General features: G+C 55.1%; 1 protein-coding gene across 2 annotated transcripts in view; it reads right to left on the reverse strand.

Moving 5' to 3' along the window:
* EPHB2 (EPH receptor B2) overlaps positions 1 to 17,265 on the reverse strand; it is a 129,637-nt gene that overhangs the window by 89,447 nt on the left and 22,925 nt on the right. For both annotated transcript variants that reach the window (XM_030289118.4, XM_030289119.4), the window contains exon 2: positions 1,606 to 1,670. In XM_030289118.4, the coding sequence (XP_030144978.1) occupies positions 1,606 to 1,670 (65 nt within the window). The remainder of the gene's footprint in view (positions 1 to 1,605; positions 1,671 to 17,265) is intronic.

A 17,265-nucleotide genomic window follows, 5' to 3' on the forward strand; every position in this document is an offset into this window, starting at 1 on the left:
CCCCCAGCATCCTCCCACATCCCTGCCGCAGCAAGTGGCTGGCTCCAGACTTCCCTTTTCCCAGATGGGAAAGTCACCCCTGTGCAGCAGCCCCTGCGCTTCCTCGACGCTTAATTAGAAGCCTCTCCCTTTCTCTTGGCTCTCTAATTAACATGCCGGGAGCTCAAAAGGAGGCAGCAGCACAATAACCCGGGGAGACGGCTTCCAGCAGGCCCCGGCCTCATTAGGGCCGGGCTGCGGAGCGGGAGCAAGGCGTGCTTCACATATGGAAACACCGCAAACAAGCAAGGCTGGGCCAGCAGAGAAAGGACTTGACCTCTTCTCGCCCGCATTGTGTGCCCGTCATCCCCCTCGGGGGCACTGGCGGGGCTGGGGCAGCTCTGCCCTTATCATGGTGCTGGGCCCGGCCGGCAGCGCCCGTGCCTGGCGCGGCACCGCGGCCACGCTGCTCCGGCTCGGTTTCATCTCCCCACAAGGCTTTTCTGGGCTCTTTCTTTGCTTCTGCCAAGTCGCCTCAGATCCAGGGCGTGCTGTCAGCCTGGGGGTCAGGTCCACAGAAACGTCTTCATCCAGCCCCTGCAGAGGGTGGATGGAAGGCAGGACGGAGCCTGAGCCACCACTGCCATGCGCGGGAAGCATCTCCCGGCCTTGACCAGGCTGGACTGGGCTACCCAAGTGCAAGGCAGCAGATCTGGGGGGTTGGACGCTGTGGCTGCTGCTGGTTACCACGGCCAGAGGTGGGCAGGATGCTCTGAAGCACCATGATACCCCACGTGGGGCACAGCAGTGGCTCCACTCTGCTTTTCTCCCACGAGCAGAAGGGTGCAGAAATCACAGAATCACAGCATGTTCTGAGTTGGAAGGGACCCACCGGGATCATTGAGTCCAGCTCCTGACCCTGCCCAGGACACCTCAAAAATCCCAGCCTGTGCATCCCTGAGAGCATTGTCCAAATGTTCCTGGGGCTCTGGCAGCCCTGGGGCTGTGCCCATTCCCCGGGGAGCCTGGGCAGTGCCAGCACCCTCTGGGGGATGAACCTGATGCACTGTCTTGTCCAAGCTCTTCTTTAAAAGAGCTTCTTTAGGGTGGTCTTCAAACATGAGTCAGGGTACACCTGGCCCTGGTAAAGAAGACAGATAGTTCTGCTGAGCCAGCAAATGCCATCCCATCTCTCCACGGGATGCCAGGGATGCTGGACATTCCTTTCAGGACCTGAGCCTAATGCCCTCATTCTGCCACAAGTAACAGGCAATGCAATAACAAGTGAAACACTGGGGACAAATTATGGTGGCCTTGGCATATTGTTTCTTCCTCTCCTCATTTTTAGGTGGCTGCATGCCAGCTCTGTGGAGACTACGATTCCTCTAGCACCACACTGCGTGACTCTGTGGGGTGGGAACTACATCCCATAAACACTGGGGTATTTTTTGGAGTATCATCTAGAAAACTACTGGAAACCTCAACTGTCACCTCCTTTTGTGCTCTTCCCACATGGCCAAGGCACTTTGCATCAGTGCCTGACTTTTCCTGCCCGACAAGCCTGCCACATTCAGGTGCAGAGGAGACCCCAAAGCAGCTCTAGGTCCCCATTAGCTGGTGCCTTACCCCTGATGGAGGATGCACGGTCCAGCCCAGCTCTGCTGTCGCCGTGGTGGAGTCCATCAGTGTCTCTGTGGGAGGAAGGGGAAACAAGGAGTCACTGGATGCTGCTGAAAGGACTGAAGATGGAGACAGGGAAAAAGATGGAGAGGAGCTAGCCCAGGGCTGCAGGGCTGGAGCCCATCCCACACTGAGCCTTTTGGCCACATCTCAGCCAGAGGACCCAGGTGCTGGTCCCTCCACCCAACTGCTCCCCACCCACTGCCCACTGCTCCCTGACCCCCATGCAGAATCAAAAAATGTTAAGATTGAACTGACCTCCAAGGTCATCAAGTGTAACCATCAGCCCAGCACCAAAACAATGTTTATCATTGAACCACGTTCACAAGTGCCACATCCACATATTTTTTTAACATCTCCAGGGACAGTGATTTCACAAGTGCCCTGAGCCAATGTCTGACCATCCTTTCCATGAAGGAATTTTCTCTAATATCCAATCTAAACTTCTCCTGGCACAGTTTGAGGCTGTTTCCTCTTGTCCTGTATCTTGCTCCTTGGAAGCAGAGCCCAACCCCGACCTGGCTGTCCCTCCTGTCAGGGTGCAGAGCCAGAAGGTCCCCCCTGAGCCTCCTTTTCTCCAGGCAGAGCCCCTCAGCCACTCCTGGTGCTCCAGACCCTTCCCCAGCTGCATTCCCTTCTATGGAAATGCTCCAGCCCCTCCATGTCTTCATTTTCATTAGGGGCCCAAAACTCACCCCAGGATGTGAGGCGGGACCTCAATGTGCCCAGAACAGGCAATGTCTCCTGCTCTGAAAGGGAACTCTTCCATCCATCAGCCAAACTGGATTTTCCTCCTCTCAATCCTAAATCCAGGTACCCCAGCCCAGTTCTACCCCTGCAGATGAGAAGCAGCCTGAGCAGGGATCCTCCATTCCCTTCTAGTTTCCTTTTCCAAAAGCAGGATATTTTTTTCTCAGCACTTTGCACAGTAGGGAGAATCCTCGGAGATGCAGTAGGATGTGGGGAGGAACACCACTTTTAGAACTTAAAAGTACTAAAAAATTAAACCACTGCTAAAGCTGATTTTCCAGATGATTTGGGTTGAAATAGGTCAGGTGCTGCTACCACTGACCAGCACAGACAAGCCTCCTCACCCTTACTGCAGCTCAGGATACTTCCAGCACTGCAATTCTTTTCATCCCAAATAGCTGCAGGTTGGTTTAACTCCACTGATGGCACAAGGAGGGGTGCTCAGGTTATGGCACCCCAATATCTGGGCCAACATGAGCAGGTGAATGTGCCAGCCAGCCCCGTCAGAAATAAATGGGACAGACACTTGGAATCATGGAATCGTGGCTCCAAAAGCCATCTAATATCGAGTCCAACCACTACTGCAGCACTGCCATGTTCAGCACTAAACCATGTCTCTAAGCACCACATCTACACACTTCTTTAACACTCCCCAAGGAGTGCTCAAAAGTCTTTTTTGGACACTTCCATGAGTGGCTTCCAGAGTCTGGATAACTCTCTGTTCCTCCAGTTCTGCAGCCACATACTCACGGCAATACAGGGATTTTTCTGCACCACACCCAAGGCTGACAGTTTAAGAAAATAGGACAATATTCCTGAGTTTAGGAAATGCAGTTGAGAAATTCTGCCCAAAGGCCTCAAAACACTGAGTCTGGACATGAGGTGAGTGTGGTGGGACAGACTGCACAGGGCAGCACATGGCCAGTGATTCTGTGCTGAGACCGTGGTCATGCCCAGAGGGGAAATTCTGTCCCTCTGCTCTGCTGGGACAATGTGAATCTGCCCCTGATTTCAGCACACGCCCTGGGGATGCCAAGTGCACTTGCAGGGATGCTGGGAAGCGTCCATCCCACACACACTCAGAGTCCCAGAATGGCTGGGGTTGGGAGGGACCTTCAAGACCATCCAGTCTCACCCTCCTGCCATGGGCAGGGACACCTTCCACTATCCCAGATTGCTACAAGCCCCATCCAACCTGGCTCTGGACACTGCCAAGGGTAGTGGCTCCAGTCCCAGAATGGGAATGGAGAGTTACTGGATGTAATCATGTCCTTCTGCTGTCCTTCTCCCCACCAGAGAAACAAGCATGCTGCCACAAACCCCCCAAAAGCATCTCCACCTTCTCCACTTTCACTCCATTGAACAAAAACAAAGGGAGAAGAGCTCAGCCTTGAGCAGATCCATCACTGAAGAGCCAGGCCTGGATGCAGAGCTGACAAATGCTCCGTGCGTGTGACCTCCTGCTCCCCACTGGCACCCCAAAAAGTGCCTCGGCAGCACTGTGCTCCCTGCACCTACTCCTGGCAGTAAATCCTGCTCAGACTGTGGCTTGTTCATTACTCCTGGTTTGAGCCAGCGGTTTCCAGTTCACAGGAAACCAGGATTTCGAAATTTGGGTTTATTCCAACAGCAAAAAGCAAAAAATAGTTCTTTTCAATTTTTCCCACTAGGAAGAGTCTGGAAAACAGCTAATCCCGAAATGTTGTGGGTCAGATTTGCAAAATTTCTTTTTAAACTGAGTATTTGTTTACATAGGGCAATAATAGTGTTTACTTTACCAGAGAATCTTGCTTTTTCATTAAAACACCAGTGGTGTTTGATCTGAAAGGAAAACAACATTTTTCACACAGTGCTAGCAAGAAGCTTTAAAAACCCCCTGAATTTGTTACTTTATCTTAACTATCAATGACAGTGGTGCATAGTAAGTACATTAATAGCAGTGACTAAAATGGAAAAGAAGATATACTCTAAGTCATTACAAATAATTCCCCAAATAAACTTCATTTTTGGAAGCATTTTGCATTTTAAAAAGCCTTTTATTTAATGAAAAGTCAGTGCAGTGGAAATGCGGTGTTCAGTACACCTCTGCTCCCACCCCCTTATCCTCAGCTGAAGGATCCCCTTGGAGCTCTGCATCCACTCTGGCTGGCCCAGAGAGAAGGAGGAGAAGAAATTCATGGGTTTTAAGCAAGTTTTTCCAATGGCAAATTATCTTCCCATAAAAAACACCAGATATTCCATTAATTTTAGTCTGGATTTACACCATTTAGCTGCCAGCTATTGGATTTCCTTTTCCTTCTACAAAGACTCTGCAGTCCAAAACCTTTCTCTCTTGTGGTGCTCATGGGTGGCAAATGATCCATCTCCAAGACAGCTAAATTAGCTCAGCTTCCTTCTTCTTCCTCCCTAAACCAGGTTGCTGTTTGAGGCTCCTGTTTATCACCCTTCATTGTGTTGTGCAGGGGGTCCCAGGGCTGTGGTCCCCACTGCACACAGCTGTAACACCCCAGTGTGCCCCTCTTGGAGCCGTTTTGCAGAGCTGCTGCCCAGGCTGAAGTCCTTTTGGAGATGGGGTTACACTGAGAAGAGAGTGCCTGAATTACAGAAAATTGGCAATAACTGGTCCCCGTGAAGCATGGTGACCCTGCAGGGTCAGCACAAGTGGATGTGAATCAGAACCATAAAACCAAGAATGGTTTGGTTTGGGAGGGACCTTAAAGCTCATCTAGCTCCATGGGCAGGGGCACCTTCCACAGTCCCAGGTTGCTCCAGGCCCTGTCTAACCCAGAATTACAGAACCATAGAAGAGGCTGAGCTGGAAGGGACCCACAAGGATCATTGACTCCAACTCCCAGCCTTGCACAGGAACCCCAACAACCCCAGCCTGTGCCTCAGAGTGTTGTGGAAACACTCCTTGAATTCAGACAGATTTGTGACCACTGCCCGGGGAGCCCGTTCAGTGCCCAAGCAACCTCTGCTGAAAAACCTTCTTCTAATATCCAACCTAAATCTCCTCTGACTTAGCTCCAGCCGTTTCTTCAAGTCCTACCACTGCTCATCAGAGTGAAGAGACTGGTACCTGCTCCTCCGCTGCCCTTCAGGAGGATGGTGCAGAGCACAAGGAGGTCTCTTCCAGTCTCCTCCAGGCTGAACAGACCAAGTGACTTCAGCATCTCTTCACACCACTTTCCCTCCAGACCCTTCCCCAGCTTCATGGCCTCCTTTGGATTGGATGTGCTCTAGCTGCTTAATGTATTTTTAATATTGTGCTGCCCAGCTCTGCTCCAGGACTTGAGGTGAGGCTGCCCCACTGCAGAGCACAGCTCCCCTCCCTTGCCTGGCTGCCGCTGCTGTCCCTGATGTCCTCCAGGACATGGGTGCCCTCCTGGCTGCCAGGGCATTGCTGACTCAGATCCAGCTGGCCATTGACCAGGACCCCAGGTCCTTTCCTGCAGCTGCTCTCCAGCCTCTTGTTCCCTGCTCCACCCACACATCCAGGGTTGCCCCATGGCCAGTAAAGAATCTGGCACTTTCCCTTGTTGAGCTTCACATGGTTGGTGATGGCCCAGTCCTCTGTTCTGTCGAGGTCTCTCTGCAGGGCCTCCCTGCCTTTGAGGGAGGCAGCAGTTCCAGTTTTGTATCTTCTGTGAACTTGCCTCATGTTCCTTCCAGTCCTATCTCCAAGCCATTAGATGCTGAAGAGCTCAGAGCAATGACAAGGCCCTGCAGTGACAGGTCACCACTCTGATGTCATCCCAGTCACTGTCACCCCTTGTGCTGACCTGTGAGCCAGATTCTCGCCCATCATCTGATGTGTCCAGCTGGGGGCTGGACAGGGTGTCCAGAAGGATCCTGTGAGAGATAGTATCAAAAGCCTTGCTGAAATCAAAAAAGATTCCATCTCCTGGCTACCCTTGATCAATCAGGTGGGTTTACCCCGTCATAGAAGGAAATCAGGTTTGATAAGCAGGACTTCCCCTCATGAAGCCATGCCAGCTGAGACCAATGATTATGTTGTCCTCCAAGTGTTTCTCAATATTTCTCAGAATAAAGCTCTCCATTGATTTTACCAGCCAAAGAAGTGTACCTGACAGGCCTCTAGGGTTTCTAGGGTCCTCCTTCTTGCCCTTCTTAAAAATTAGGACAATGTTCACTGACTTCCAGTCAGCTGGGACCTCTCTGAAATCCCAAGACTGTTCAAAAATCACCAAGAGAGGCTTTGCAATGACATCAGCAGCTCTGAGAGGATCTTGGATGAATCATAGAATCCCAGAGCAGTTTGGTTTGAATGGGACCTTAAAGCTCATCTCATTCCACCCCCTGCCATGGGCAGGGACACCTTCCCCATCCCAGGTTGCTCCAAGCCCTCTCCAACCTGGCCTTGGACACTTCCAGGGAAGGGGAGTCTGGGCAACCTCTCTGGGCAACCTGTTCCAGATGCTCACGGACACTTCTGAGTGACAGGTGACCCCAGGCCCAGGGACATCATTTCGACAAAGTTCTGCCGCAGGTGCGAGCTCCACACAAAGGGTGCTAAGCCCCGAGGCTGGGAACCCATCATCCTGCTCAGGCAGCTCCTCCACCTGCAGTTCCACTGAGCTGCCCTGCTCCTGCCTCTTCTGTGCCCACGGTGACCCATGGTGGGCTGACACGGCCATATCTCTCCCACAGCTTCCCTGGCTCTACCTGGGGCTGCCCCATGCTCATACAAGCGCCTGGGCACATCACAGGACCAGCTCCTCTGCTGGGGACAAAAAACACAGACAATTCCAGGATGGGTAACCCCAAGCCCAGCTGTTAATGCTGTGACCACCACCTTGGCAACTTCACTCATTGTCACAGCCACTTTCATGGTGCCATCCTGCTGCTTTGGCAGCACCAGATAACAGGGTGAGAGGCTGATGCCTTGGCAGCCCCCGTGGCACCCAGGACATGGAGCAAAGCCACGGGGGAGTGGCAGGGGTGGGAGCTTGGCCCCCGGCCCACCTCTGGTGGCTGCGATAGCTGCAGCTCAGTGCAGCACTCCCTCCACAGCGGTGTCTTCCCAATGTTGTTGCTTCTGTCCTCCCCTTTATTTATAAATAAATCTGCAGCTGCTCCACACCAGCAGGCGCAGCTCTGGCCCGCTGCCCACCGGGAACCGCGCTGCTCCCCACGGGACCCTCGGACACCAGTGCCCATCCTTTTCACCTGGAAGATGTTTCCTCTGAGCAGCTCCCCCCAGCACTGGGGGCTGTCCCCAGCACTGCTGCCTGCTCCCAGGGCACACCGTGGCTCTGAAGGGACACTTGGCACCTCCAGTCACATCATCACCCCCACCCCACCACTTCCAGATGCTCAAAGCCACGCTAAGACAGCGTCATGCAGAGGATCTGCTGTGACAATACCTGGGTGGGGGTTTCTGTGCTTCCACATGGTCTTCTTGCTGCTCAGCCACAAGGGAGATGAGTGTGGGGTTCTCAGCCACACCAGCTTTTCCCATCTGGCCAGATCAGGAATGAGACTGGTGGTCAGAACTGGGAGGGGACAAGTCTGGGATCATGCTGGGTCCTGGTGGCAGCAGGACGGTCAGGAGTGGGGATGGAGGGTGGCAGGACCAAGGGAGAGTGGAAGAGGCTGGAGGTGAAAGGGATTAACAGAAGAGCTGTGCATGTTGCAGACACACTTCTCTCCATCCAGAAAATTTACTTGCATGGAGTTTTGCCAATTCAGACCAATTTGGAGTATCCGGACCTGAGTTTCTCAGAAGTCCTGGCAAATGCTTCACATTCACAGGCTCCAAGCTCATCCAGATAAAGCAACAGCTGGACAAATAAATAGCCCCACAGATAGCTGGAGCCTCCACCCTCATTTTTCCACCCACAACTTTTTCCCTTCCCCTTTCACTCCTCGTGAAAGCTTCTCTCTCAGGGTAGGACACTTGCCAGGACTGTAACCCTGGTCCAATATTATCAACACAGGGAGCAAGCTTCTCGTGAACCCATGACCACACCAGCTGTGGCCAGTGCCGGATGTGCAAAGCAGGCAAGAAGCTTCCAGCCCGCTCTGATGGGTTGGGAGCAAAGTCATCCTAGGGCAGAGACAGTGGGAGATCATTCCTTGTCATCATGCCCCTGACATGACATGGAAGCCCACCTAAAACACCTCATCAGCTCCAGGCTGGAGGGACACACAGTGTTAGAGCCCAGCCAAGTGGAGCAAGACCAGGATCTGCACTGGAGACACCACAGGTCAGGATGAGCTCCTCCATGCAGGCACATGTGCTTCTGGAACCATGCACCTATCCTGGCCTCAGGCACAGCCACCACATCCCAGGGCAGGGGGGTGGCTAATGAGAAACCCGTCTGTCCCTGCCCGAGGAGCCCTCACCACAGATCTCTACCCTTCCCCAGCTGAAAGGCCCCTCTCTGCCTCCTGTGCTTTACTGGAGCCTGATTATGATATTTTTGCCAGCACGAGCTGAGAGGGGCTGAGCAAACCCAGTGGCCCTTCCCTGCAGCCCCAGCTTTGCTTTGCCTGGCCGGGGGCCAGCGGAACAGGCTGAAACCCAATCCCCCCCCGGCCGAGCGCTGGCGCGGGAACAGCTCCCTGCATTGTGAGCCGGCAGCTCGGGGATGCTCGGGATACTCAGGGATCCCCTCCGACTCCAGGAGGGAGAGTGACTGATAGGCAGAGAAACGAGGAGGCTGGCTGAGCTAAGATGGGGACCCCAACACACCCCGCTCCCAGAGCCCCAGAGGCCATCCTGAGGTCAGCCACAGCGAGCCATGGCCACGCCAGTGGTCCCAGTGCTGGGACCCCAGCATGAGGCACCTGGCCATTCAATGCCTTTCCCAGAAAAATCAGGTCCAGCCAGACCCAGATACCTAAGAATTAGGATGATGTCCATCATCTCCATTGCACAGAGTGCCTGTGACCAGCCAAGCAGGATCCAGGCTGATAGTCCATGGAGCAGGGAGAGCTGACCCCAGAGATACCACCCAGCACTGGCGGGGGAAAGATGTCCTCAGTCTGGGGGAGTCACGGAGCCTTCCTGGCTCCTCAGCTCCCTAGGACATCAGTCACAGCTCCTGCAAGCCCTGTGAGACAGGAGCCAGCCCCAGAGCCAGGAGCAGGGGATGGAAGCTGGTGGGCTCAGCAGAACCTGCTGGGTCACTCTCACCCAATTACTGGGTGGTGCTCAGCTGCTTGTGACACTAGGGGTCAGAACTGGTGTCAAACATGGGGATGGCCTCAATGCCCTGCCCTTGGCACAGCATTTCAGCAATCCCAGGTGAAACTCCCCCTGTATTTCCATGAGGGAAATGCCATGAGCTGGGCTACGCTTTCCCATTCCCACCAAAATCCCTTACTCTGCCTGCCCACACCTTGACTGGACCGTTCTCAGGAGACCGAACCCAGGGCTGATATTGCTGTGCAGAATGAAACCACTGTCTTTAGCTCCCAGCCTTGCTATACCAGGAAACACGGAAAGCTGGGCCTGGAGCAGAGCTGCACCTGGCCACGGGAACCCTGGCAATGGCACTGGGTGAGCCGGGAGCCAGGGCTGAGCACGGCCACTGCCAAACCCAGCAGCTCCCAGACCTCTTCCCAGCTCCTCCTCTCCCCGTGAAGGCCCAGGGCAGGCACTGCCCTGCAGGGTGCTCCCCTGCTGGAAAGCTCAAAGCAAGGAGAGCCAAACTCAACAGCCCACGGGGTCCTGCAGGTCACCCCAGCACGTGTCCTGCTTTCCAAGCACTCAGCTGACCCACCCAGGACTGCCCCTCTCACCTGCCTGGCTGGGAGGAGAATGAGAGCTCCAGGTCTCAGAAGGGAATTCTGATTTTGTGACCTCTCAGCCCCTGCTAAAGAACCAGGTGAGGCTGGATGTGAGGCAGGACCACTCTCCATCCGGCTGCCACATTATCCCACTCACGGCTGCAGATGCATCCTGTCTGTCCCAGTTTCCCCCCAGCAGCTGCTCCACAGGTCAGCAGAAACAGGAAAACCCCACCAGAGCTCTCTGGGAAGCTGCTCCAGCAGCACCAGGGACCCACAGGCAGCATCTGTCCCAAAAGAAGCCGGGACTTGTAGGTGGTCTGAGTTCAGGCGAGGGCAGGCTGCTGGGAGGAGTCAATGCAGATGCCAAATGCCAGCAAGCAGAGCCTTCCTGCTGCTGCTGGGAATGCAGGAGCCACTCAGAGGAGACACAGATGAAGGCGTTTAACAGCCACTGCTACTGTCACTGCTGATGGCTCTCTGGTGGCACAGACCCCATCGGCTGTGAGATACCCTGAGGGAGCCTGTCCCAGGGTAAACTGTTGCATCTACTCTCATCCAGGCCCAGCAGAGACTGGATTCCCCAGTAAGCCTTTTTCCAAGGGGATGGAACACAGCCATGTTCCTTCTGAGAGCCTCCAGGTCGCTTTTCCTCTCTTGGGGGTGGATGCAGGGGTGCTTTGGGAGGTTGGAATCCCATGCCCAGAAGCTCCTTCTAGATGTGCCCCAGCCCCAGAGGAAGCATCAGCCTGCACCACGCAGAGCCCTGGTCCAGCTGAGTGTGGCACAGCCGCCCCACGGGGATGGACACTGGTGTCAGCACTGGTGCCCAAACACACAGCCACTGTCACTGGTGTGCAGGAGCAGGTGCCATGTGCAGCTCCTGGCTGCAGCATCCTGGCAAAAAGCTGCTGCATAACATAACACAACCTCCTCCCACCACCATGCCCTGCGGCCTGGCACAGGGTGTAATGCCCAGGGTGCAGGGCAGCACTGCCCAGTCCCCTTTGATACCCACAGCCACTCTCCTGTATTCCCAAACCCACTGTCCTGTGTCCCCAGGCACAGGGCAGGGACCTCAGGAGATGTGGGATGCAGCAGGAAGGCTGGAGGCTGCAGAGCATCCCTGGGTAAGGAGCACATGCTTGGCTCTTGGACACCATCATCTCTTTCCTCACTAACCCCGGCCCATCAGCTGATGGGAAGAGCATGGAGGGGACCAGGAGGGCTGACACAAACCCAGAGCACGGCTTTGTACAGCTCTGTCCCTCCTTCCCTTGGGGCCACCCCCACCCACAGTGGGGACAGTGAGCACAGCCAGTGCCACCTCCCAGCACCGCTGACACTGAATGAGGTTTTGTCACCCTGCTTGGTGGCACAGGCTGCAGGCAACTCGCTCCCAGCAGGCTCCAGAGTCCTGCTCAGAATCCCAACTGAGCTATCCTTAATGGGCTTCAATTTTAATTTGTTTTTATTGGAAAACACAGATGGTGACCCCCCCGCTTCTCTCCCTGGCCTAAACATACACAGGATAATAACATTTACAGGGAAAGATGTTCTCTCCAAGCAGCCAAAGCTGCAGCAGAAGTCCCACCGCCCTGCAGTGACACACAGCTGTGCCCCACAGCCCTCCCTGGGCTACCCAGAGCCACCAGTGGGAGGAAGCAGGATCAGGGGCCATGAAGAATTGAAGAGCAGGATGAGTCCCTGGTGCAGCCAAGCTTCTCAGACTGACCTGGGACCGGGTCTCTGCAGAGCAACAGCAGGCACCCCAGAGCAGGGGGATGCCCAAAGCTGCTGCCAGCACTGCTGTCCCCACACCTGGAGCCAGCCCTGCCTGCAGCCCACCCAGCTGCTCCAAATATCCCTGCAAGAAGTGCACGGCAGAGCCCAGGATGGCTTGGGGAGGTGATGGCAGTGCAGGGACAGGCAGGGACAGGCAGGGACAGGCAGGGACAGGCAGGGACAGGCGGTGCCACACCTGCACCAGGGACCCAGCATTAGGGCTCCCCAGCAAACAACAAGCATCAAACGCCTCTGGGCTTGTGCCACATTAACCCAGGCACCCAAACAGCAGAGCCTGTGGGTGCTCCTGCCCCTCTGGCACTGCTGGTGCCATGTGGAGCCCCCAAACCGAGCACGGGGTGAGCAAGGATGCCCTCTGTCACACACATGGGCTCTGTGGATCTACAGAACATTCCTGCTTGTGCCTGTCGTTACTGCCAAGCTGGAAACAGGAATGGCTTGGGAGGAGAGCACACGCCGGGGGCCAAGGGGATGGAGTCCTGGAGACCCCAGCGCTGGTGGAGCCTCATTTCCTTCCCAGAACAACGGGTGTGAGCAGAGGAGGAGCACGGTGCAGGTACAGACAGCCCAAATTCCGTTCCACGGCTGTGGGAAGGGATTTCTGCATGCATCAAAAGAAACACACCCCGAGGTGGAAAAAGGGCAATTTCCACAAGTTGAAAGGGATTATTAGCAAAAATTGATCAGGGGGGAAATGTAAACAAAAACAATGAAGAGTAATTACAGCTTATGGCGGCTTTGCCAAAATCTCATAAATCTGCGATCATAAAAGAAGGCGTCTTGAGTTCAAAATTATCTTGGCTTGGAATAAAAGGAAAAAATTGCAGTAAAAATAAACATATTGTATAAATTAAACCCAGGGGAAGTTGGCAGCAGCGAATTAGCAGCTCTAAGATGCAGACAGTCGCAAAAGGATGTATCAATGAAAAAACTGACTGCCAGGAGACAGAAAGGAGGGAAAAAACTGAAATTTTAAATACACCAAAATCAAACATAACCAGAGCTGTGGAAAGACAATTCCATTGGGATGCTCAAGTGTGAAGGCAGCAAACACAGACACCCCAACTGAAACAATGGCACAGCCAGGAAGGATGAGCAGCTGTGGCAGCTCCAGGGACCTGCAGTACCCAGGAGATGCCCAGAGACAGAAAGAGCTGAGACCCCTGGCTGGCAGCATCCCACTGCCATGGGCAGCTGCCCACCTGCCCCACCCAGGAGCAAGGGCTGCGAGGTGGTGGGGTCAGGACAGCAATTCTGGAGCTGTTTCCTGATGGCCACATCACCCCAAGACAAACATTTGCTCTCCAGCAGCAACGTGCTGTGGTCAGCCCTGCAGACCCGCCCGGCCAGGACAGCCCAGCACCAAGAGCTGCCCTCTCCCCTTCCAACACCTTGTGCCCTGCATCAAGCAGGGACAGGGCACTCCCAGGGTGGGGAATGATTCTGTAGCATCTCATAGGGCTGGTGGAATAAAGCTCAGGGGTCTGGTTCAACCCCATCTCCACCACAGAACTGGGTCAGCTGGGGCTCTGGGATCAAGTCCCAGGGCCTCAAGGACTCGCTGCCAAGTGATGTGGACACATCCAGCTGCTCAGCAAACCCTTCCTGGACCAGGAGGACCCTAAAGCACCAAGTGCTGCCTGCAGAGAGGCCACGGTGGCTCTGCAAGCACTGCTGCAGAATCCATCCTGGTTCCCCAGGAATAATCACCAAATCCTGGGAGGAGAAACAGCCCAACAGCTCTGTGAAAGCCACACCAGACAACTCAGCCAACACACCAGCAGGTAAAACCACAGAGATGACCAGGGCATTAGCCAGGATACAGGACAGCAGAATGAGCATCAGGGAGGGGCAGACCCAGTGCTGAGAGCTCTGCAGGCCAAATTCCAGGTGGTTCACACCCTGCAGGCTGCACTGGAACCTCTCTGGAGCCTCTGTGTCTCAAGTGCTGTGTGGAGGTGCAGCAATGCACCCCCCACCCGAACAAGCTTTGAGGATAAGGCAGAGAGGTATCAGATGTGGCCATGAACCTGTGGCTCCTCTGCATGGCTGGGGCCACCCCAAATAGTACAGAAACAGGACAGTAAGGACAGCCCACCAGGAGTGTCCTATGGGCAGGAGCCCAGGTGGGGAAGGACAGAGCAGGGCCACTGTGCAAGATCCCTCTTTCATTGCTCAGTGGAGAAGGTTTCTCTTTCACTGCCTTTTCTCGCTGTGGGTGAAAGCCACGCCTGTGCCAGGAGGAGAGATTGCTCTTCTCCAGAGGCTGCGAGTGGCAGTGAGGCACAGAGCCCCTGGCACTGCCTGCCCTGGAACAGGCTGTGGATCAGCGAGCCTCGAGCACCCTGTCCCTTGCCCCCATCAGCACCACTGGGGCCTGCCAGCCCAGGAGACACACCCAGCACCTGCAGCTCAGGCTGTGACATGTCCCTGAGCCAGGCTGTGTCTGCAGCCTCTCTCGGGCACCCCAAACCCCCAGTACTCTCTGCACAGATGCATCCTGGGCACCCTGGAAGGATCCTCCAGTTGCATCGCTGCTCCCTCCCCACTCTGCCACGAGACAACATCCCCGCACCTTCTGAGGATGCAAAGGATTCCCAGACAACCTCTAACAGCTTTGCAGAATTTAGTGTTTGCTGCCTGAGCCTCATAAAAGTACCACACCTCCAAAATTTAGTTTACAGGGTGACCGAGGCATTACCTGACATCAGCCTTGACATGGGAAATCAGGTGAGAAGTGCTGCGCAGTGAATGCCCCATCCCCCAAATTCCCTACTCAGCATGAAACAGCCTTTATAAATCAATGTCTGCAGGAGGAAAACACGTGAGGGAGCAGCAAGTTTATCCTCCCCTTGCTGCTGCACTCCCAGTGATCCCTGAACCCCACAAGTGTGATGGAAGGGATCTCTCCAGGGCTGATGCCCCATCCACTGCTCAGGGACAGTGACCTGTGGGATGTGCTTGAGTACCCAGGGACGCACCCAAATCTCAGAGAGCAATAAAAGAAGAGGACACTGTTCTTCTCCCATTTCCTAGCACCACACTCAATCCTCTGGCCCTCCAGCACCCCCCTCCTCTCCCGTGCTCCGAGGACATGGAGCCCTGGGAGCATCCTACAGGTGCTGCTGCTGCTGAGCCAGCCATGGTGGCCAGGCCACGGGAACCCCAGCACCCTGCACTGCTGTCAGAGATGCTGCAGCACAGGGAATTTGTGGCACAAACACGTGCAGCTTGGGCTGAGTGGCCACAGTGATGTAGTCAGAGCAGGAGGCTGCACTCAGCTCCCTGTGTGGGCATCACTGGCACCACCCAAAAACACTGATGAGCCACCAGTGCTGAGGAGAACCCAGAAGCTGCAGTGTCACCACAGCTCAGGTGTGACCCTCGGGTCACCTGTCCCCAGGGCTGGGTGCTGACAGGGTGAGCACAGCCTGGGGCTCCCAGGCCTACCGAGGTGCCTCTTGCTGTAACACACCCAACGCAAGGGCAAGGCTCCCTAAACCCCATGTGCTTGGTAGGCAGAGAAGGGGGTCCAGCCAGTCCCAGCCCTGCCACAGGACTGATTTCATTACACACTGAGAAGAAATTCTTCCCTGGGAGGGTGGGGAGGTCCTGGCACAGGCGCCTGGAGAAGCTGTGGCTGCCCCTGGATCCCTGGAACCAGGGATGACCAGTGAGCAGCCCAAGGTCACTGGAGGACAGGAGCAGACAGGGCTTGGAGCACCCTGGGACAGTGGAAGGTGTCCCTGCCCATGGCAGGGGTGGGACTGGATGAGCTTTAAGGTCCCTTCCAATACAAACCATTCTGGGACCCTGTATCTGCACCCCATGGCACTGCAGCAGCCTGGGCAGTGGAAAATACATCCCTGGGGTGAAAATCACTTCCTTAATCCATGAGCAGCACCCTCCCTCCTGCAGAGGATGCAGCCCTCCTCCATGTCTCCTGATTTATCCTGCCTGGAGAACTGAGGCGCCAGGGCCAGTGGGATGCTCTGGGCTGCTGGCCCCCTCCACTCTCTCACACTGCCCAGGATTTATAGATGGATAAAAATCCCTTGGCTGAGCCTTTGTTTACTTTGCTCAGAGAAAATAATTAACTCTTAATGTAGTTCTGGTGTCCCTTCCCATGGCAAGGGAATGGAATGAGATGAGCTTTAATATTCCATCCAATCCAAACCATTCTGAGATTCTCTGATTCAAGGAACTTGGTGAAACCTTTAAGCTGTCCCACTCCAAGCACAGCACACACTTTAATACCCCTGTATCACAACACAGCAGTGCCAAGCTCAGCTCCACACACTCACTGTCCCCGTGCCATGGTGTCCCCAGGCTGGGACTGACCCCAGGGACAGTGTGCAGGGAGCAAACCTGCCCCCAGGAGCCTGGGAAAGAAGCCCTGGAGTGATGGGAGAGGTGGAGGGCTGGGGGAGCATCCCTGCAGGAGTCAGCTGGGATGGCTCTGGAGAGCCAGCTGGCTCCCAGCACAGAGCAGCTGGGAGGGCGTGAAACAAGACCATCAGACCTCTGGTGCCTCTCATCCCTGACAACTTTTTTTGCCTGCAGATATCATGGATTTGCTCAAGGTCACTCTTGTGACAAAACTCCCAAAGAAGATGTCGCACTACAGAAAGAAAGGTGACAGGAGGGGACACCCAAAGAGCTCTGCCACCACCAACCAGGTGGGTACTGTGAGGCAGCATCTGGGATGGAGCTGAGCTCAGCTGGGATGGTGCCTGGAAGCAGAGCCCCCACCAGCATTCCCTACAGGGATGGCACAAGGCTGGCAAATTCCCACTCAGTGCTGAGGGATGTGCTTGCTTCGGCCAGTCCCCCAAAATCCAAGGTGTTACTGCTCCCTGCAGAGCAGAGAAACATCAGACCCTGAAAAACACCACTCTGAGCACCCCAAACCCACATGAACAAAAGAGCTGTACCCCCTCTGTGCTACAGGGCAAGGAAGCACCAGGCCCTGACCCACCCAGGCAGGGGCAGCAGGTCCCAAACCTCCGTGGCCAGGAGCTGCTGGCAGCAGGTCTGGCTGTCCTGGCCAGCAGCAGCCACAAGGACAGGGGAACAAAGGCCACTTCCCAGCTCCATCGATCCTGAAGTCCCACGGGTGAGGGGGAACATCTGCTCCAACCCTGCCCAGCTCTGGTGCAAGGATTTCCCCGTGGCTATTCAGGCAAGGGTGAATTTTCAGCAGGAAGCAGCCAATCCTGCTGTTCAAATGCTCAGCATGGAAAGACCCAGCCCCATTTGTGCCCGTGGGGAGGGACCAGGAGCAGCACTGGG

This window comes from Taeniopygia guttata, chromosome 21 (assembly GCF_048771995.1).
Source record: "Taeniopygia guttata chromosome 21, bTaeGut7.mat, whole genome shotgun sequence".
Taxonomy (NCBI): Eukaryota; Metazoa; Chordata; class Aves; order Passeriformes; family Estrildidae; genus Taeniopygia; species Taeniopygia guttata.